This window comes from Carcharhinus amblyrhynchos, chromosome 27 (genome assembly GCF_965287045.1).
Source record: "Carcharhinus amblyrhynchos chromosome 27, sCarAmb.v2.hapA, whole genome shotgun sequence".
In the NCBI taxonomy this organism is placed as follows: domain Eukaryota; kingdom Metazoa; phylum Chordata; class Chondrichthyes; order Carcharhiniformes; family Carcharhinidae; genus Carcharhinus; species Carcharhinus amblyrhynchos.
Window position 1 is genome coordinate 18,065,536 of NC_137350.1, and position 23,039 is coordinate 18,088,574.

The 23,039-nt window shown below is 44.5% G+C and overlaps 1 protein-coding gene across 2 annotated transcripts in view; it reads left to right on the forward strand.

Annotated features, from left to right (window-relative positions):
* The first annotated feature begins 1,053 nt into the window (after nt 1-1,053).
* Nucleotides 1,054-23,039, forward strand: part of LOC145359333 (SWI/SNF-related matrix-associated actin-dependent regulator of chromatin subfamily D member 2-like) — a 65,974-nt gene continuing 43,988 nt past the window's right edge. The window contains exons 1-5 of one of the 2 annotated variants that reach the window (XM_080213928.1): nt 1,054-1,668; nt 12,760-12,944; nt 15,252-15,297; nt 16,742-16,864; nt 19,745-19,864. In XM_080213928.1, coding sequence (XP_080070054.1) covers nt 1,498-1,668; nt 12,760-12,944; nt 15,252-15,297; nt 16,742-16,864; nt 19,745-19,864 — 645 coding nt within the window. In that variant the 5' untranslated portion in view covers nt 1,054-1,497. The remainder of the gene's footprint in view (nt 1,669-12,759; nt 12,945-15,251; nt 15,298-16,741; nt 16,865-19,744; nt 19,865-23,039) is intronic. The other variant, XM_080213929.1, reaches the window with a different exon arrangement.

Below are 23,039 nucleotides of genomic sequence, written 5' to 3' on the forward strand. Positions count from 1 at the left end.
AATGGAGAGTAACAAAATTCATGGCTGGAATTCTGTGGTCTCATGCACTTCGCCATCATTAAGAACAGAGAATTTGGCGCTCAACCAAATCTCCATTCTCAGCAGTGGGACTGGATAATCCCAGCCCATATTTTGAGTCCATATAACTCTTTCAAGGGTCGCATGGACTGGAAACATAGGGCGCAATCTTACCGGCCTTTCACACCTTGCTCCCTTGCAGCGAAGTCGGAGAATTCAACAGCTATTCAAACCTCCATTCACTGTGGCGGGATGGGAAAATTCTGCCAGTGTGAACAGTGCTAAGATTCCATCCATTAACTCTATTTTTCTCTCCACAGCGCTGCTGAGTTTATGAAGCACTTTCTGCTTTTATTTATGCCTAGAAACATTTTTGGAGTAGCTGTGCTTGTAAAGATTTCCCCCTTTTATTAAACGCATCACAATATCTATTAATTTATGCATTTATTTACTAGTGTCACAAGTAGGCTTACATGAATGCTGCAATTAAGTTACTGTGAAAATCCCCTTGTCACCACAGTCCAGCGCCTGTTCGGGTACACTGAAGGAGAATTAGCATGGCCAATGCACCTAAACAGCACGTCTTGAGGAGTGTGAGAGGAAACCGGAGCACCCGTAGGAAACCCACAGGGAGAACGTGCAGACTCCACACAGACATGCTGGGAATTGAACCCGGGTTTCTGGCACTGTGAGGCAGCAGTGCTAACCGCTGTAAAAGGCTAAAGATGGTTAGAAATATGTAAAGATACTGCTTGCTGGAAATAGCTGAGGAATAAAGTGGGTTGGGGGGGAGGGGGGTCTGTTAGATTTCCTCTGACAGAAGCTTCTGCTGGCTGTGGAGTGCACTTTACCTGCAGCTTTGTGTTCAACACTACAGCACAGTATTGAGGGCTGCCCGGGTAGAGTGCTCCTGCTAAATGTAGACAGAGGGCGCGCAGCCTGAGTTAGTTCCCTGTTATAACCTGCTTGTGCAATCCCCACCCATCTGCCAAAAGCCACAGAGTGGGCGGGAGACGCAGCAGTTCGCAAACAAGACTCGCTGGCACACACAAAAACACACACACACACACACACTCTGATCTTTATCATTTTGGACGGTTTGCTGGTTCTGAGGGACTTTCAGAGAATGTGTCAGTGGCAGCAGAATGGGGGCTTACTGCTCCGCAGCAGATCCATGGCTCATGATGACACCAAACACCTTTGTGCCTGTTAAATGCAGTGTGTGTGTGTGTGTGGATTTGTTTTTTTGTAAAAAGCCTTAAATGTAGCTGGCAGCAGTAGTTGTGGAGCAAAACCAGACCCCCCATCTCCCTGAGGCTTGCTTTGTGAACATCAGCTAACTGGAGGAGTGAATTGTACCTCAGTGACAACTGGGCCAGGAAGAGTTACTGGAGTGAGATTAGTCTCTTTTTTTGTTTTTTGTGTTTATTTTTTTTTTAAAAAAAATCTATATATGTAAATGCACTTACTTTGAAAAAGATGGCGACAAGAGTAGGAGGAGGATACCCCATGAATCCAGGGAGTCCTATGAACCCTTCCTTGGGGGTGAACCCAATGAATCCGATGCCAGGGCAAGGAGTCAGGATGCCCCTGAATCTGCAGCAGCAATCTCCAGTCTTCCGGACGATGGGTCCCGGCGGCGCTTACAGTGTGAGTACCCACCCACCCTCCAGCTCTTCAAACCAAGAGCAAAACTTTCCCAACTTCTGTCTATTTTTTAAATCGATTTATTTACAGCGACCAATGGGAAATCTCTGAACCCAGGACCAGAAGAAGAGCAGAAACAATGATTTTTTTTTCATTTTGTGCAGTCTAATTGTGTCCCTTCTAATTTAATATTTCTGTTCGCAAGGAGGGTTTCATGTACACTGCTTTTTTTGTGGGTGGAGGGGCTGCTCATACTGGTTTCACACACGTGTAAGTGAAATTGGGACAGCTGTAAGAGAGGGTTTTGTTTTATTCAGAGTGCTTCTTGTTCTGGTTGTGGAAGGAGACTTTTTGAACTGCCTTCTCCCCCCACCCCCACACCCCGGCAGATCTCTCTTTCTCTCCTCCACCCTCCCTGCATTTCTGGGGTTGAGATGAACTGGGAAAACTCGGCCTATAAAAGCTCCCTCCCCGATCCTTCCTGCTTAATATGTTGTTTTTTTTTGTTCCCGTTTCGCTCCACTTCCGCATTGGGTGTCGCATCCAGAAAGCTGCTGGAGATGGCAGAGGCTGGGAGCTCCCCCGCTGCCGGGATCGGCTCCCAACAGGGGCAGCTACTACCCCCACACCCACCCCCACCCCCGGGAAGGACAATAACCCCACTGCCCCCAACACTGCAGCCCGGTCCCCCGCAAAAAAAATTAGATACAAGTCGCGTCCCCCACGTGGTCAGCACTGTAACTGAGGAGAGGCACATGAGCGCCATCACATGTCCCGTATTACAGAGACTCTGGCAGAGAGTGGGGGGTCAGCACAGCCAGGGCAAGGCAGAGAGTGGAATGAGACAGAATAGGGACAGTGGGGGAGAGGGGATGTGGATTATAGGGAATGAGTGTAGAGGGGATGTGGATTACAGGGAGAGAGGCAGGGGATGTGAATTAAGAGGTTAGGGGGGATGTGGATTATAGGGAGAGATGATGTAGAAATGCCGGCGTTGGACTGGGGTAAACACAGTAAGAAGTCTCACAACACCAGGTTCAAGTCCAACCAGTTTATTTGTTAGTAATCACACTATTGCTATCAAATAAACTGGTTGGATTTAAACCTGGTGTTGTGAGACTTTTTGTAGGGAGAGAGACAGGGGATGCGGGTTATAGGGAGAGAGACAGAGGGGATGTGAATTAAGAGGTTAGGTGGATGTGGGTTACAGGGAGAGAGGTGATGCAGATTATAGGGAGAGAGACAGAAGCGATGTGAGGGATTATAGGGAATGAGGGTGGAGGGGATGTTGGTTATATGAAGAGAGACAGGGTGTGCGGATTGAGGGGTTAGAGGAGATGTAGTTTATTGGGAGAGACAGAGTGGATGTGGATTACAGGGAATGAGAGTAGAGGGGATGTGGATTATTGGGAGAGACAGAGGAGATGTGAATTGAGAGGTTAACAGGGATGTGGATTATAGGAAATGAGAGTGGGGGGATGTGGATTATAGGGAGAGGGACAGGGTGTGCAGATTGAGGGGGTAGAGGAGATGCGGATTATTAGCAGAGAGTCAGAGGGGATGCAGATTGGCGGGGGTGGAGGGAATGTGGATTATCAGAAGAGAGACAGGATGTGGATCACAGAAAGAGAGAGAGACAGGATATGGATTGAGAGGGTGGAGAGGATGTGAATTGAGGGGGTAGAGGGGATGTAAATTATAGGGAATGAGGGTAGAGGGGATGTGGATTATAGGAAGCTGGGGAGAGGGGATGTGAGTCACAGGGACAGGGGGTAGAAGGGATCTGAATTATAGATCCAAGGGAATGTGAATTATAGGGAATGGGAGAATAGAGGGGATGTGAATTGAGAGGTAGGAGGATCGCAATTAAAGGAGTAGGAGAATATAGGGGACATGAATTATAGGGACAGTGGGGTAGAGGGGATCTGAGTAACAGAGACAGGGATATAGTGGGTCTGAATTATAGGGATGGGGGGAGGATATCAATTATCTGAATATGGGCAATCCTAAATCCAGTTTATGTATTTGCCAATAAGGGCAGCACCAAAATGGATCTGTGTAGATTGCAACTCACCACAGGGTTCGGGAACCCTGTCTTTAGCCAATCTTATTCTTCCAGCCATCTCTCTCTGTGTACGTGCCCACATGTTTCCCTTTGTTCCATGTGCCAATGTCTTTGCCATCAGGCTGATTTCATATCTAGTTTTCTTTTTGAAAAACATAAAACCCCATTCAATTTACCTTTGAATTCTTCAAAGAATTCTATAAAATTAGTCAAGCATGACCAACCTTTAGAAATTCATGTGACCGGCCCTGATGAACTCATATCTCTCCAAGTGCTTTGTAATTTAATTTTATATTATAGACTGGTGGTCTACCAACTGAAACAAGACTAACTGGCCTCTAATTTCCCAGCTTTGAATTTGCTTCCTTTCTAAACCGTCACAAGTCCTGAAATAAGAAGGCATAAAAGAGAAACAGAAAGTGTTAGAAATACTTAGCTGGCCTGGTAGTATCTTTTGAGTGAGAAACAGAGTTAAAGTTTCAGGTCAATCACATTTTGTTGGAACTGGAAAAAGTTCAAGATGTGACAGACAGGCATTTTTGTGGCAATAAATGTGACTCCAGGATGGTACATTGCAACGTCAAGGATGGTACGGAGTGGCTGCAGGACATTCCTCTGCGGGAGGGTGAACAGTCACGTTGTGGTCCGTTTTGGGACCAATGACATTGGTAAGACAAGGGATGAGGTCCTGAAAGCAGACTTCAGGGAGTTAGGAAAGAAATTGAAAAGCAGGACCACAAAAGCAGCAATCTCAGAATTACTCTAAGCATGCTGGTAAGCACAGGAACAGGAGGAGAGAGTGATTGAACTTGTGGTTGGAGAATTGATGTTGGGGGTCGGGGGGCATCAGCTCTCTGAGGCATTGGGACCGGTGCAGGGGCAGATGGGACTTGTAGAAGATGGATGGATTACACCTTAGCAGAAGTGGGAGTTACACACTTCAGAGCGATTTGCTAATGTTGTTGGGGAGGGTTTAAGCTAGATTGGCAAGGAGATAGGGTGGTATGGTGGCACAGTAGTTAGCACTACTGCTTCACAGTGCCAAGGAACTGGGTTCATTCCAACCTTGGGTCACTGCCTGTGCAGACTTTGCAAATTCTCCCCCGCCTGCTTGGGTTTCTTCCATGTGCTCCGGTTTCCTCCCACAGTCCAAATTCGTGCAGATTGGGTAGATTGGCCATACTAAATTGGTCCGTAGTGTCAGGGGGACTAGCAAGGTTATGGGGAGGGAGCCTAAATGGGATTGTTGTTGGTGCAGGCTTGATGGGCCGAATGGCTCCTTCTGCGCCGTAGGTATTCTATGATTCTGAGAGGGTACTCAGATTGGAAGGAATAAAACTGGTAACCAGAAGTAGAAAAGTAAAAGCATGATTAGAAGGCAGGTGAAATGAAGACATCCTCCAGATAGGATCAGGATGTGGAATGATATTAGAAAACAAAGTTATCCAAATGCATGCAGCCTCCACAATGAGGTCGATGATTTGAAGGCACAATTGGCTGTAAATGGGAATGACGTCAATGCCATTTCAAAGACTTGGTTATTGGGCAACCAAGACTGAGAACTGAATGTTCAAAGATATTCATCATTTAGGAAGAATAGGTGAAAAGGGAAAGGACATGGGGCAGTGTTGCAAGTTATGGTTGCGATCAGTACGTTAGTGGGAGAGAATCTTAGACCAAAGTGTTGAAATGTAGAATCAGTGCAAGAAGCAGCATGAATTGGTGTGAGTTACTTACAGGCCAGCAAACTGTGCTGCTAATGTTGGGTGCAGTATAAATCAGGAAATTAGAGCTGCATTTACACGGGAAATACAGTAATATTGGGCAACTTCAATTTGTTTATAGATGGTAAACCTAAATAGCTCTAATGTTATAGAGGTTGAATTCCTGGAATGTGTATGAGATGTGTTTCTGGAATGCTATCTTGAAGAATCAACTAGGGAATGGGTATACTATAGATTTAGTATTATTTAATGAGAAAGAGCTAATTAATTACCTTGCTGTAAAGGAGCCTTTAGGAACTAGTGAGCATAATGTGTTAGGAATTTATATTAAGTTTGAAAGTGGTATATTCGTCCTGAAACTAAGGTCTCGTATCTGAGCAAAGCTATGATGGTATGAGGGGCAAGTTGGCTAAGTTGTATTGGGAAAATACACTAAAAATTTGATGATAAACAGGCAATGGTTGATTTTTAAAGAAATATTTCATGGTCTACAACAAATATATTTTGTCTATGATATAAAATGCCAATAGAAATGGTGAATCCATCATGACTAACAAAAGAAATTAAAGCGCAGGAGGTGATGGCCCAATGATATTATGACTAGAGTATTAATCCAGAAACTCAGTTAATGTTCTCGAGACCTTGGTTCGAATCCAGCAACCCAGCATTTCGATTCAAATCCAGCATTTCGAATCCAGCATTTCAATTCAATAAAAAATATCTGGAATTAAAAGTCTACTGATGACCATGAAACCATTGTCAATTGTTTGAAAAATCCACCTGGTTCATTAATTTCCTTTAGGGAAGGGATTCTGCCATCCTTACCTGAAAGGCGTACATGTGATTCCAGAGCCACAGCAATGTGGTTGATTCTCAACTGCCCTCTGAAATGGCCTAGTGAGCTGCACAGTTGTATCAGTGTTTCAGTAAGGCAGCTCAGCACCACCTTCTCAAGGCAACCAGGGATGGGCGATAAATGCTGTAAGAAGTCTCACAACACCAGGTTAGAGTCCAGCAGGTTTATTTGGTAGCAAACGCCACTGGCTTTCGGAGCGCTGCTCCTTTGTCAGGTGAGTGGGAGTTCGATTCACAAACAGGGCGTATAAAAACACAAACTCAATTTACAGCATAATGATTGGAATGTGAGTCTTAAAGGTGCAGACAACGTGAATGGAAAGAGCATTAAGCACAGGTTAAAGAGATGTGTATTGTCTCCTGACGTGACAGTTAGTGAGATTGCTGGCCAGCCAGCGACACCCATATCCCACAAATGAATAAAAAACAAAATTGCATTGGATCAAAGGGAATTAGAAGGTTGTCAGAAAAAGTGGTAAATTGGGATCAATTTAAAATCCCACTAAGGAGTGAGAAAGAGGATATTATTGCAGCCTGTGAGAAACATTTAGGCAAATTGTAAAAGCTTTTTTAGGTCTGTGGTAAGAAAAGGTTAGTAAGGATAAATGTGGGTCCATTATAGGTGCAGACAGGATCATTTATAATAGAGAATGCTGGAAAAACTAAACAATTACTCTGCATCTGCCTTCAGGGAGAAAGACCAGAAAATCTCCCAGAAATACTAGGGAACTAAAATGAGAAACTAAAAGAAATTAGTATAATTAAAAAGGTAGCGCTCAAAAATTAATTAGTTTGAAGGTTAATACGTCTTCTGGACCTGCAGGGCTTGACAGGATAGATGTAGATAAGATATTTCTTCTGGCTGATGAATCTGGGAAGGGAGTAGGGTTGGGGGGGTGGTGAGGGGAGTTAGGAGGGTGGGTGCAGCTTCAGAATAAGGGGTAAGCCATTTGAGATTGAGTTGAGGAGGAATTTCTTCACTCAGCGCGTAGGTTTAATCTTTGGAATTCTCTACCCCAGTGGGCTGTGGGAGCTCAGTCACTGAGCATGTTCAAGACAGAGATTGATAGCTTTCTGGATACTAATGACATCAAGGGTTATGGGGACAGCGCAGGAAAGTGGTATTGAGGCAGATGATGTAAGTGAATGGTGAAGCAGGCTTGATGGACTGAATGGCCTGCTGCTACGTTCCTGTCATGTGGAGATCTTTGTACTGGTGAGGCCGTAGCTAGAGTACTGTGTGTAGTTTTGGTCGCCACACTTGCGCAAGGATATATTGGCCTTGGAGGGAGTGCAGAGGAAGTTCACTAGGCTGATACCAGAGATGAGGGGGTTGGACTATGAAGAGAGACTAAATAGACTAGGTCTGTACTCGTTGGAGTTTCGAAGGATGATGGGGGGGATATTGTAGAGACGTATAAAATGATGAAGGGGATGGATAGGGTAGAGGTAGAGAGATTCTTACTGCTTAGAAAGGACAGCAGGACTAGAGGGCACAGCCTCAAGATAAAGGGGGGGGGGGGGCGCAGTTTAGATCGGAGTTGAGGAGGAACTTCTTCACTCAAAGGGTGGTGAATCTCTGGAATTCTCTGCCCGTTGAAGTGGTGGAGGCTACCTTGCTAAATATATTCAAGTCCCAGGTAGATAGGTTTTTGATAGACAGGGGAATTAAGGGTTATGGGGAGAAAGCAAGAAAGTGGAACTGAGCCACTTCAGATCAGCCATGATCTTATTGAATGGCGGGGCAGGCTCGAAGGGCTAGATGGCCTACTCCTGCTCCTGTTTCTTATGTTCTTAGATGCCAACATTGGACTGGACTAAGCACAGTAAGAAGTCCTGAGGACGGCTTCAACCAGGATCTTGGGTTCATGGCACACTATCTATAATCCCCACAACTTGCCTGGGCTTGCAAAATCTCACTAACTGTCCTTTCTGGAGACAATACACCTCTTTAAGCTGTGCTTAAGCCTCTCTCCACTCACATTGTCTGTAACTTTAAGACTTCATTGTCTGTCAAGATTCACATTCGAACCATTATCTTGTAAATTGAGTTTGTGTCGGTATATGCCCTGTTTGTGAACACAACTCCCACTCATCTGATGAAGGAGCAATGCTCTGAAAGCTTGTGGCTTGTGCTACCAAATAAGCCTGTTGGACTTCAGCCTGGTGTTGTGAGACTTCTTACTGTCCTGTGTTCCTATGACAGGTTTTAGGCAAGTACAGAGAAGGGAGGAAAGAACACAAGGGAAGGTCTGTTATAGGGTGGAAGGCAAAATAACAAACTGGATGATGGCTCGAGGTTATAGTAATGGGACAGGTAAAGTAATAGAAGATAGCCCTGAGGAATTGGAAGTGGGAATGGCAGAATCAAAATTCAGAATCAAACACTTCTGGGTTTAATCAGAGGTGATTAAACCACCCTCTGAGTGAAGAAATTCCTCTTCAACTCAGTCCTAAATGGCCCATCCCTTATTCTGAGGCAACCAGAAGCTTGGGGATCATACTTGAGCCCCAAAAGGAGGTGTTCCATGTAGTTATTACCCAGTCTGTGCCTGGTCTTCCCAGTGTTGAGGAGATCACATAATGAGTAACATATAGTGTATGCTAACTTGAAAGAAGCAGAAATCACTCTGTCACCTGGAAGAAACCCAGAGTAGTGAGAGAGGAGACAGAAGGGGAGGTGTTGCACCGTCTATCCTTAAATGGGAAGGTGTTGGGACTGAGTGGGCAGGCAAGGATGAGGACCCTGTCAACCATAGTGGAGGGAATGTTTGGCTGACCGAAAAAGATAACATTGGAAGTTACAGTATGGAAGGTGACATTGAGAGAGCAGATGCGAGGAAGGCAGAGAAACAAAGAAAATGGAATAGTCCTTTAAAGGAAGCTGGATGAAAGGTCGTAAAGATAGCTATGGGAGTCAGTGGGCTAATAGTGGATATTGTTTGATAGTCTACCCCTAGAAACTGGGATAGAGAAGACAGGGAAGTGAAGCCAGAGATGGACCCTGCATAAAACCAGGAAAGATGGAAATTGGAAGTACAAGTGTTGAATTTGTCCTGTTGCTGGTGAAAGCAGGAAACAGGACCAATACACCAGAGAAAGGTCAGGAAGATAGCTGAGTAGGAGCCTTAAGAAGATATTCCACATATTCCATGAAAAGGCAGGGATAACATTTTGTTCTGTCATTTAAAGTGTAAATTGTTGACAAATTAGTGTTTAGTCAGTCGTCTGTTAGTCTGTTAATTACAGCAAACATCTTAAAATGTGAAAGCTTCTTGAGTTATCTTTTCAGTTGTTAACTGCAAGTTGTATATTTTTAAAACCTTGTTGGTCTCCAGAGTGATCATGACAGTAATTGGGAGGAACAGCAGTTCATCTTTCCTTTAGGCATTTGACAGTCTTCCAGACTCAGCAGTTCAGCAGTTTCTAATCATAACCACGGTCCCAATTTTTCAACAGCCGTTGTTGATAATGATACTGTTTTTCCCATTTATACTTCTTCCAGGCCCATCTTTTGCTTTTTCCACTTGTCCCATTACCACCTTGTTGTTCCTTGCCCGTCATCCATTTTGTTGTTTAAGCTCTCCTGCATTTTTCCCTATTATCCGATGTTGCTTTTCCTTTCCTCTCCCTCCTCACTTACCCTGCCTTCAGCATTTTCACTTGCTTAAACTGTTCTGCAGTGACCTAAAAATTGGGTGGCACAGTGGTTAACATTGCTGCCTCACAGTGTCAGGGACCTGGGTTCAATCCCCGTCTTAGCCAATGTGCAAACTCCACATAGGCATTCTCCTCGTGTCTGTGTGGGTTTCCCTCTGGGTGCTCTGGTTTCCTTCTACAGTCCGAAAGACGTACTGGTTAAGTGCGTTAGCCATGCTAAATTCTCCCATGGTGTACCCAAACAAGTGTTGTGTCAGATTGTGGCGACGAGGGGATCTTCATAGTAACTTCATTGCATTGTTAATATAAGCCTACTTGCAACACTAATAAATAAACTTAAAACTTTTTTCTTCATCCACTAATGCTGTCGAACCCATGGAGTATTTCCAGCATTTTCTGTTTTTATTTCGTATTTCTAGCATCTGAAGTATTTTGCTTCTGAGTTAATGTTAAAAGGTTTAGTCAGATTTGAGATTATAGAAGTGTTCCGGCTTCCTCCCACAGTCCAAAGATGTGCAGGTTAGGTGAGTTGACCATGCTAAATTGTCCCTTAGTGTCAGGGGGACTAGCTCAGGTAAATGCATTGGGTTAAGGGGATAAGCCCAGGTGCGATTTTGGTCGGTGCAGACTTGATGGGTCAAATAGCCTCCTTCTGCACTGTAGGATTCTATGATTGAATTATAGAAGTATAAGGATGATTGAAAACTGAACAATGATAAGAAATCTAAATTATAGGAACATGGGGAAAATATAAGCGCAGAGTTACAGTTTCATAAAACAGACATCAAACCCAAATATACAAAGCAAGGGTACATATGGGATTTGAATTGCGGGATATAGGGAGATGTAAAAATTGAATTAAAGTAGCATGGGTGAATTACGTGAGCTGAATTGTCAGAACTGTGGGGACATGAGGAGGAGAAATTTGATGGCACGTCATGCCATCAGCAATGTCTCATTTGCAGTTGATGGCTTAATGGAAAATCATGTTAGCAGCAAGTAATAGAGAATGGTGAATGATAGAAATGCAATTTTGCAATAAGCCCACCATTGGTATGTGAGCCCCTGCTAAGGTCTTCAAAATTTTTCCCCATCGAATTTCAATTGTAAATCAGGGCTGGATAGGACATGAACTTTAAAGTTTATTTATTAGTCTCACAACTAGGCTTACATTTTAAAGTTAAAGTTTATTTTTTAGTCACAGGCCGACATTAGGCTGACATTAACACTGCAATGATGTTACTGTGAAAATCCCTTGGCTGCCACACTGCGGCGCCTGTTCGGGTACACAGAGGGAGAATGCAGCATGGCCAGTGCACCTAACCAGCACATCTTTCAGACTGTGGGAGGAAACCAAAGCACCTGGGGGAAACCACATAGACACGGGGAGAACATGCAGACCTTGAACAGACAGTGACCCAAGCTGCGAATCAAATCCAAATCCCTTGCGCTATGAGGCAGCAGTGCTAACCGCTGTGCTGTCCCAATTATAGAGACATACGGAGGTGCAGGGAACTATATCATAGGAACGTGGCTTGAGAGATACAGAATTTTTTAGCATATCTACTTTGGGGATCTAAACAGAAGTACAAAGAATAAAGAGAATTACAGCACAGGAACAGGCCCTTCAGCCCTCAAAGCCTGCACCGACTATGCTATTCGTCTGAACTAAAACCCCCTACCCACCCGGGACCATATCCCTCTATTCCAATCCTATTCACGTATTTGCCCCTTAAAAGTCACTATCATATCTGCTTCCACTACCTCCCCCGGCAGCAAGTTCCAGGCACCCTCCACCCTCTGTGTAGAAAAACTTGCTTTGTACATCCCCTTTAAACCTTGCCCCTCGCACCTGAAACCTGTGTCCTGTAATAATTGACTCTTCCACCCTGGGCAAACCTTCTGACTATTCAGCCCATACCCCTCATAATCTTCTAGACTTCGATCAGGTCGCCCTCTGCCATTCCAGTGAGAACAAACCAAGTTTCTCCAACCTCTCTTAGCTAATGCCCTCCATACCAGACAACATCCTAGTAAATCTTTTCTGTACCCTCTTCAAAGTCTCCAAATGTTTTTAGACTTTTAAGCTTGGGTGGCATTAAGGAATTCAAGCATTTCCCCCACCAAAGTGATTTAATTGTTATGGAACTGTGACTTTATGTGGCTTTATGTGATTTTATATTACAACCACAAAAAAGTATCGACAATTGTTAAATAAATGTTATGCACCTAAACCAGAGGCTTGTCTAACCTCAGCCACATGTGGAAGAGGTTCCAGGAGGGAGCTCATAGGGAGAAATGTTCCCATCAGTGGGAGGATTGAGAATGATGTAAGATGATTGGCAAAAAGAAGTGATGGCAGCACGAGAAAAAAATGTTTAATACAGCGATCTGGAATGCACTGGCGGAGAGTGTGTGGCTGAGGCAGATTCCGACATGGGTTTCAAAAGGAAATTGGGCAATTGTTTAAAAATTTGTTGGGCTATGCGGGGAAAAAAGTGAGGAGTGGTACTAGTGCTCTTGCAGTGGGCTAGCGCAGACACAATGGGCCAAATGGCCTTCTTCAGTAACCATTCTGTGGCTACAATCTCCCACTGGTGGAGAGAATAATAGGACACTTTAATGTTGGGCTCTGGAATTTATCTCAATATATCTCACAAAAATGTTTAGAGCTGGACTGGTTGATCAGGAAGGACATGGATGAAAAGAGCCATACTCCTGCAAGGGTGTTGCCTGTTTGTGACAACGTTCAGTAAACTGTCTTGCCTTCCTCCTTTCCCCTCACCCCAGCGTCAAGGGATGCCACCAGGAGCTCGCATGGGAATTCCGGGCATGCAGATGGGCATGCCCTCTGGCTCATCCTTCATGGGGGGTTCTGGCATGAGGCCAGGCATTCCGCAGCCAATGATGGACCCCTTTCGTAAACGTCTCCTTCCACAGCAGCAACCTCCGCAGATGCAGAATCGCGGGAGAGGGTAAGGAATGGGGGTAAGGTGCGGGGGGGAGGGGGGTGGCAGCGGGGGGAGGGAGGCATATCATTCCGTACAGCAAACAAAACACTTCTTCACTCCTTTTCAAAGGGACAGCCAAGTTAATAAGATGCTTTGAAATTTATATAGTAGATTGTCATGTATAATCCCCAATGTGTCTCCAGTTATCCAATTTGTGCATGAGTCATACAGATCAAGAAGGTTGCAGCTTTGTTGCCACGTCTTTGCTGGACTGCCTGATACTCAGAATTCATAGAATCCCTACAGTGCAGAAGGAGGCCATTTGGCCCATCAAGTCTGCGCCAACAACATTCCCACCCAGGCCCTGTTCCCGTAACTCCACGCTTTTACTCTGCTAATCCCCCTGACACTAAGGGGCAATTTAGCACGGTCAATCCACCTAACCCACACACCTTTGGAGTGTGGGAGGAAACCGGAGCACCCGGAGGAAACCCACTCAGACACGGGGAGGATGTGCAAACTCCAAACAGACAGTGATCTGAGGCTGGAATTGAACCCGGGTCCCTGGCGCTGTGAGGCAACAGTGCTAACCACAGTGCCATCGTGCTGCCCTATTGGCAGGGATAGAATGCTGCAGTGCTTCTAAGCTTTGGCAGAGAACATTAGCCCAATGTTTCTGCTCCTGACGGCTGGTCTGGTGACCATATAAGGGTAGCATGGTGCCTTTTGAAATGGCAGCAGACTACCCAATAACAATGTCAAAGCTGTCAACAAATAAAAATGTATTAGTGCATAGTAATGGTACTGGGAGCACAATGAACACCTATGGAATATTGCCTCAGCATGGAGTCAGTTTTATAAGAGGGCAGGGAACAGAATTAACCAAAACTTGGCAAAAGAAATAAGGCATGTCCTAAGTTCTTTAGCAAATCTAGAAGTGATGCAATGAGTTACTTTAATTTCCTTTACTGTTTATAAACGTAGGCCACATCCCTCTGCAAGGTCCCTTCGGAAAAAGGGTTGCCTCACTGTACTCTCTGGACATGTAGATAGCACAACATCATGTGCATCGCTGCTGAAATGGGGTTGAGTAGTATTTAGGCTGGAATGTGTGACCACAATGGGTATTAACAGTGATGAAAACCCAGATTTGCTAAATGTGAATGTTGGGGGATGAAAGAAAAGTGTGTTCCTAGTGACCATACTTAGCAAATCAGAGGAGAGGCCGTGGTTTAGTGGTATTGTCACTGGACTAGTTACCCTGATACCAAGGGTAATGCTCTGGGGACCCAGGTTCAAATCCCACTGTGGCAGATGGTGAAATTTGAATCGAATAAAAATCTGGAATTAAAAATCTAATGATGACCTTGAAACCATTGTTGTGAAGACCCATCTGGTTCAATAACATCCTTCAGGGAAGGAAATCTGCTGTCCTTACCCGGTCTGGCCTACATGTGACTCCAAATCTACAGCAATGTGTTGACTCTTAAATGCCCTTTGAAATGGCCAAGCAAGCCACTTAGTTGAAGGGCATTTAGAGATGGGCAATGAATGCAGGCCCAACCAGCATCGCCCACATCCCATGAATGATTTTTTTTCAAAAATCTGGCATGTTTACTGTGAACATGCTTGAGTCCCTGGCGCTGTGAGGCAGCCGTACTAACCACTGTGCCACCCCAGTCTGTCAGTGTGTGGCAGAAATGCCTTATAAGGAAGAGCATGAAGAAGAATAATCCTACATAACCGAAGACATTTTCCATAGATGGAGTAAAGGGAGCTTCTACCTTGTAGTTGCTTGAGGGAGCAAAGACTAACGTAACCATTACACCAAAACTAATTACAAAAGTGGGCAAACAATATCTTATCACTGAAACATAGAATCCTACAGTGCAGAAGAAGGCCATTTGGCCCATCATGCCTGCACCGACTGCAGTCCCACCCAGGCCCCATCTCCATAACCCCATACATTTACTCTAGCTAGTCCCCTTGACACTGAGGGGCAGTTTAGCATGACCAATCCACTTAATCCACACATCTCTGGACTGTGGGAGGAAACTGGAGCACCCAGAGGAAACCCACACAGACACAGGGAGAAGGTGCAAACTCCACACGGACAGTGACACAAGCCAGGAATCGAACTCGGGTCCGTGGCGCTATGAGGCAGCGGCGCTAACCATTGTGTCACTGTGCCGCCCTGTAAAAACGTCCTTGATTTTGCACTCACATATCAATGATAATAAAATAAATAAGAAATATTGTGAGCACATGTATTCCAGTAATGTTTCAATGTTCAATCTGTATTGTTACCTAACCATTCCTCTTTGGTGTCAGCAGTGTGAAGAGACGGAAGATGGCTGACAAAATTCTACCACAAAGGGCAAGTGTTGAATATTGCTGATACCTTGTTGAGAATTACTCCTGCATGATTGTCTTGAGTATCAAACAGAGGCACCTGAGGTCACCGAGTGGCAGCAAACTCTCCAGAAGGATGTTTTCTGTGCCCCACACTTCAGCTGCTGGACTAGATCTTCAGCTGGTGGTGAGGGAACCAGTAAGAGGGAAAAAGCTACTTGACCTCATCCTTCCCAATCTACCTGGCGCAGATGCATCTGTCCATGACAGTTTTGGTTGGAGTGACCACCACACAGTTCTTGTGGAGACAAAGAGTGGGAGTTTACAGCCTCACTCAGGCAAGACCAAAAAATTCCCGCCCAAGGTCAATGGAGATTTCTGTTGTCGGGCTCTCGCCTGTGCCAGTTTGGTGGCAAGTGAGGTGGTAGAGTTGAGGCCAAAATCCTGCCTTCACGGCAAGGATACCCTCCATCATGTTGTGCGACAGTATCACTGTGTTAAATGGGATAGATTTCAAACGGATCTAGTCACTCAAAACTGGGCATTTATGAGCCAATGTGGGCCAATGGCAGCAGCAGCAGAATTATACTTGACCACAATATACAACTCTCTCTCTTTCTCTCTCTCTCTCTCTCTCTCCCACCCCCCCCACCCCGCCATCTGTCCAGGGGACCAACCCTGGTTTAATGACGAGTACAGAAGGATATGCTAGGCATACCTAAAAATGAGGTGTCAATCTGGTGAAGCTACCAGATGTCCCCCATCATGGTTGTGAAGTCAGCTCTGAATGTTTGTGGCAATTGTCTTATAACCACAATTGTTATTTTTTATTTGTAGTTGGCCTTTGCCCAGCACTCTCTCTGCAATAGAAGATTTTCAACACTGATTCATCAACTGCAGGAATGAGCCAATCTTATTTTTCCCTGTCGAAACCCTTGATAATGTTTAAATATCTCTACCAAATCTACGGCTCACCTTTTTCAGTGCAGGCAGCCTCCGTTATCTCTGGTATGGCATTCTTTAATGCAGTGCCATAGAGAGCACGCTTGAATCCCCAACCTGGCATCAGTATTTCTGCCTGGCATACTGTTCAAAATATTCTCCAGTTCATGTTTGAGAAGACAAGGTCTATAAATGTATCCCTGAATGTTCTTGAACTCTCAATTGAATATATTTCATTTTCACTATTTCACCTTGCAATCTCCGGTGACAACTCAGTGGGAAACAACACTAAAACCAAGGCCGGAATTTTACTGCCTCGCTTGCCTGGGAATCAGGACGGGCAACGCTTGCAGAACGGAATCTTCCGTTGGCCTTGGCTGGGATTTCAAGAGCCTCGCCCGAGTGAGGTCGTAAAATCCTGCCCCATATATCTCGGAGGCAACATCAGAAAGAAACTAATTATTGTACAGTTGCTCTTTTTCCCAGCCCAAAGCTGCCTTGTGATATTGTTAGCTTTTATTTTTCAGATCCGAGAACTTGTTCCTGAATCCCAAGCTTACATGGATCTCTTAGCCTTTGAACGCAAGCTGGATCAGACTATCATGAGGAAACGGCTGGAGATCCAAGAGTCCATGAAGAAACCCTTAATGGTACAGTTCCTCAAACAGTTCAATTCTATTACGTTTTGGGATTGTAAACTCTCGTTTTAACTGGTCGTCTCCAAAGTGGCATTCTTGCCTCATATCCTGCAGGGTCATACTCACTCATTGTGCACCAGCAATATCTCGCAACTATTCTACAGCATTCAACAAAAGTCACAGAGTAAAAGGCCATCTAATTGAAACATTAACGAAAATGATCTTCATATTAACTGTTTCACTGGTGTCTAAACTTCCTGCCAGATTGAGGTCTCCAGTAAACACAATTTTAAAGTTTGTTTATTGTTGTTACTAGTAGGCTTACATTAACACTGCAGTTAAGTTACTGTGAAAATCCCCTAGTCGCTACAGTCCGGCGCCTGTTCGGGTACACTGAGGGAGAATTTAGCATAGCGAATGCACCTAACCAGCACGTCTTTTGGACTGTGAGAGGAAACCAGAGCACCCGGAGAAATCCACACAGACACAGGGAGAAAGTGCAAACTCCATTTGGAGAGTGACCCAAGGCTAGAATTGAACCTTGGTCCCTGGCGCGTGAGGCAGCAGTGCTAACCACTGTGCCACCATGCCACCCTTGTTCACGTTTGAGTTCCATGGCACTCCCATGCTGTCCATTATTTAAATAGGTCTGCTGATCTGAAGGAAAAGCAGATGTCAGGTAATCACAGTATGGTCTTCTTGTTGCAGTGAACAAGTATTTGATCAAAAGCATCCTGCTGTCATGAGAAAGGCGTTAAATTGCAGCAGGTTTTCTAATGTTCCTAATTCAAGGATGCTTAATTTGAGTTGGGCTTTCGTAGTTTGAGTTAGCCAATACTCGTTATATGTCAACTGACTTCCATAGATAACTTGACTATACTCCCTAACATTCTCTATTTCATTCTTCCAGTTTCTCCGTCACGTCCATTGGAACCACGTTCCATACTAGCACTTCCAATACATCTTCCTTTTCCCCCCAGTTGAAGATCCTACTCCGCTGTGTTTGACAGGTCCCTCAGCTACGTCTGTCCCTTATCCTGCACTTTGACTTCTCACCCCATTCCCACCTCTCCCAAAATCACGATGCTTGACCTCACTCCATTAGCCTCACATTCAACTGATCACCCCACCCTTCCCCTTCCACCATTTCCACCACTCCAGTGTGATTTACTCCTCTTGTTTCAGCATTATAAAGGGACCATTCCTCCATTGCCTCCACCACACTCTGGCCCATTCCTTACTCGCTCCCACCACCAACTGCCTTTCCCATGACTACTGCACGGGAGATGTTACATCAGCCCTTTTACCTCCCCTCTTCCCATCTCCTCCCTTCCCATTATCCAAAGATAATGTCCAAAGATGTGCAGGTTAGGTTGATTGGCCATGCTAAAAATTGCCCCTTAGAGTCCTGAGATGTGTAGGTTAGAGGGATTAACAGGTGGATATGGGGATAGGGCCTGGGTGAGATTGTGGTCAGTGCAGACTCAATGGGCCAAATGGCCTCTTTCTGCACTGTAGGATTTCTGTGATTATCCATGGGCTTCTACACAACCTCAGAATGAGCCAGTGATTTACTTGTATGTCTTTCAATGTGGTCTCCTCAGTGTAGGGGAGAGCATCCATAGATTGAGTAACAATGCGACGCATTTGTTTAGTGCAGGGAGTGATCTTGAGTTTCCGGTCTCGTGTCATTTTAATTTTCTGCCTCCTTTGTTTCCGGCTTCCTACATTGTTGCAGTGAAGCTCAATGTGAGGAACAGCACCTCCTCTTGATGGATATTTCACAATCAGTCTCAATATTGAGTTCAACAATTTCAGATCAGACCACTTTTCCTTTTCGTTTCTGATCGCAGCTCCTGAAAATGATTCTGCTATTCCCATTTACACATCCTCTTGGATGCGGCTTTTATTCCTTATCCCGTTACCAGTCAGTTACCATCTTCACCACCTTTGATGTTGACTCGCCCTTGCAATCCAACTTGTCACAGATCTTTCCCTTTGTTATTTCCTTCTCCTCTTCTCTGACTGTGTTTGTTTAAAACCTGTTAAATGAAAAGGACTAGGGGGAGGCAATGGCATACTTGTATTGTCACTGGACTAGGAATTCAGAGACTCAGAGCAAGATCTGGGGACCAGGATTCAAATCCCACCACGGCAGATGGTGAAATTTGAATTCAGTAAAAAAAAATCTGGGATTAAGAATCTACTGATGGCCATGAAAACATTGTTGATTGTTGTAAAAACCCGTCTGGTTCACTGGTGTACTTATAGGGAAGGAAATTTTTTGTAGACTCTCTACAGTACAGAAGGAGAGCGTTCGGCCCATCGAGTCTGTACCAACCACAATCCCACCCAGGCCCTATTCCCATAACCCCACACATTTATCCTGCCAGTCCCCTGACATTAGGGTCAATTTAACATGGCCAATCAACCTAACCCGCACACCTATGGACTGTGGGAGGAAAATGGTGCACTGGGAGAAAACCCACGCAGACGTGGGGAGAATGTGCAAACTCCAACAGGCAGTGACCAAAATTGAACCTGGGTCCCTGGAGCTGTCAGGCAGCAGTGCTAGCCACCGTGCCACCCCTTACCCAGTCTGGCCTACGTGTGAGTCCAGAACTACAGCAATGTGGTTGACTCTTAAATGCCCTCTGAAATGGAAGGTAGGTGGGGATGGGCACTAAATGCTGGGCCCAGCCAGCCAACTCACATCCTGTAAATGAATATAATTTTTTTTTAAAAAATCATTTTTTTTCTGGTGCAAGGCCATCAACCTGAAAATATTTGATCTTACAAAGACTGCTGGGAGGATTAACAGTTGGACTGATATTACTTGCAGATGCCCCGCACTGCAGTGTTTCTGAGCTACTCTTGTTTTCTCCATTTCAGCAAAAGCGCAAACTGAGGATTTACATCTCCAACACCTTCAGTCCAGCCAAGCCCGAGGGTGATGAAGGAGAAACTGTTGCATCGTGGGAGCTTCGAGTGGAGGGAAAGCTACTTGATGATGTAGGTGGGATTGATTCTGCCCTGTGCCTGGTGCCTGTACTGTACGGTGATTTTAAATATACTAATGGCAAAGATTGTTTTCTTTGCGACATGCCAGTATGCTTGCTTTTGTAAATACCAGGAGCCAAATCTTCCTCTGGGCCAGGGAAAACTTAACCTGTGCACTTCTATAACTTGCAGACTACACACCTGGCCTACTTGTGAATTCACACATATTTTTGTCTTTTCATCAGGCGGTCAGGTTTACAGGGTATTCTGTAAGTTACACTGCAGTGGGTGAGGAGGCGGGCTGGTTAGAAGGCCCACCTTAGAACTAGCCTTCTACACACTATTCCCAACCGTGTTCAAAGGCCCCATAACTCTCACTCACTCCTCTATGGCTCTTCAGATCACCCACATCACCTCGATGTCCCCATGTATCCTTCATGCTCCCACAGATCACACAGTGGCACCTCTATGCACCCCCCCCCCCCCACAACTGCCATATTCTTCATAGCCATTCACCTACTGTGGACTACATATGTACAGTTCTTAGATTACATGTAATATCAGTTGAAAATAATGTATGTTCTTACAATTTCTCACCATCTAATAAATGCCTCCATATCATTGATACTAACAAAAATGTATTCTGCCATGTAAAGAAAACTTATAATACTTGCAGTTATAAAACTTGTAATGCTTAGCTTGAGTCAACAAACCAGAAACCATGTCAAAGGGACAAGCTGTTATTATAACATCTTGAAACTGTCATTCATTCTCAGATGAATGAAACACCTACTGTGCTGATACCCATTAGTTCTCTAAATTCAGTTAAGCATTGCTAATGGTCACAGCTGTCCAAACAATAGACTGCTCTCCGAGAAAGAAAGAACAGAAGCTGCTTCCTTCGATTTCATAGCAGACTGTCTGTCGATCAGTGTAAGGCAACAGGTGGTTAGACTTTTTCAAGTTTAGATTTTTTTTCAAGTGTCAAAGCCAAGGCCATTAAAATCACAGTAGAAAAGAGAACAGCACAGGCTGACAGGACATTGTGTAACATCTTTCATTGTATAATGGCCCGTTCTCCGTTGGAAAAGCACTGTAATGCATGTGAGTAAATGCACAAGGCTCGTTAGTGGAAGGGTCAACTTACTTTTGAAGGGCATCAAATTGATGCCCAGTGATGAATCACTGCATTAAAAAAGACATCTACATTATAATACAGTACTGAATAAGGTTATTTGAAGGTGTTAACATACTTAACTTTCAGACTGCTCAGCATGTTTTCCATTTTCTTTGTAAACTCTCAAAACTATTGTGCTTTTAATGGGCTTAGAAACCCAGCTCCCCTAGACAAGCATAGCAACATAGGACTAAGGGGAGGCCTTTTGGCCTTTCGAGCCTGCGGCGCCATTCAATAAGATCATGGCTGTTCTGGTTGTGATCTCAACTTCACTTTCCTCTCTGCAGTCCCAGTTGCCGTAATCCTTGACTCCCTTGTCTGCCAAAAATGTATCTAACTGCCTTCACTGTTCACTGGGGAAGAGCATTCCACAGACTAACAGCTCTTTGACAGAAACCTCATCTCTCTCTTCAAATGGAGATCCCTTACTCTTAACCTGTGTCCCTCGTTATAGTCATCCTCACAAGAAAAAATGGTGTCAAGTCCCATAGAATCTCTACAGTGCAGATAGAGGCCATTCGGCCTGTTGGGTCTGCACCAACTCTGTGAAAGAGCATCCAACCCAGGCACCCCCTCCACCCTATCCATGTAACCCTGCACATTTACCGTGGCAAATCCACCTAACCTACATACTTTTGAATACTAAGGAGCAATTTAGCTTGGCCATTCTACCTAACTTACCCATCTTTGGACACTAAGGAGCAACTTAACATGGCCAGTCTACCTAACCTGTACATTTTTGGGCTGTGTAGGAAACTGGAGCATCCGGAGAAAACCCAAGCAAACATAGGAAGAACATGCAAATTCCATACACTGCCACTCAAGGCCAAAATTGAACCCTGGTGATGTGAGGCAGCAGTGTTAACCGCTGTGCCACCGAAATGCCTCAGAACCTTATATAGAACATAGAACACTACAGCACAAACAGGCCCTTCGGCCCACAAGTTGCGCCGATCATATCCATACCTACCAGGCCATAGAACTATCTATAACTCCCAATCCCATTAAATCCCATGTACTCATCCAGAAGTCTTTTAAAATACCCCAGCGAGTTCGCCTCTACCACCACCGACGGCAGCTGATTCCACTCGCTCACCACCCTCTGAGTGAAAAACTTACCCCTAACATCTCCTCTGTACTTGATGTTTCAATGGGATCACCCCTTATTCTTCGAAACCCTAATGGGTATAGACTCAACATGTTCAAGCTTTCTTCCCAAGATAAGCCTTTCATCTCATCAATATGTTGAGTGAACCTTCCCTTAATAATAACATTCGGGAATGCGGAGGAATGTCGCATTTCCTCCAAAGCAGAACTGTGGTCATTTGCAGAAAAAAATACACCTTCACAAAACATAAAGACAAAAATTTAGCTCTGGAGTACCTATGCTCTTTTTTTGGAATGAGTACCTGACAGTGAAACTAGTAGAGGGGCTTGTATAATAGAATTCTTTTAAGTGAACACCACATCTCTACATGTTGTTTATAAAAAGTGTAACTAATACCTGGTACCAGGGTCTCAGGGAGGTTAGTGACTACATGATATTGGATCACAGGGAGGCTATTAACTGCCCAGTAGAGGGTTAGCTGTAAGACTTCAGTTGAGAGACTGTGTTGAAGTCATACATAATAATTCTGTAACTGGCAATTAGAAGAATCTCAAATCCAAGCAATAATCAGATATGTGTTCCTCACAATAAAATGCAGGTTGGTTTGAATAGATTTACAAATTGCATCTTCTATATTTTGCAAAGTTGGCTCAAAGTTGAACACCTGTGCATATCTGAAAGACCCAATTCAGTTTGCATAAAATCCCACAATAGAAATAACATGTGGATCAGGGCCAAAGAGTTTAAAGTTTAGTTATTAGTGTCACAAGCAGGCTTACGTTAACAATGCAATGAAGTTACTATGAAAATCCCCTAGTCGCCACATTCCGGCCCCTGTTCGGACACACTGAGGGAGAATTTAGCATGGCCAGTGCACCTAACCAGCACATCTTAACGGACTG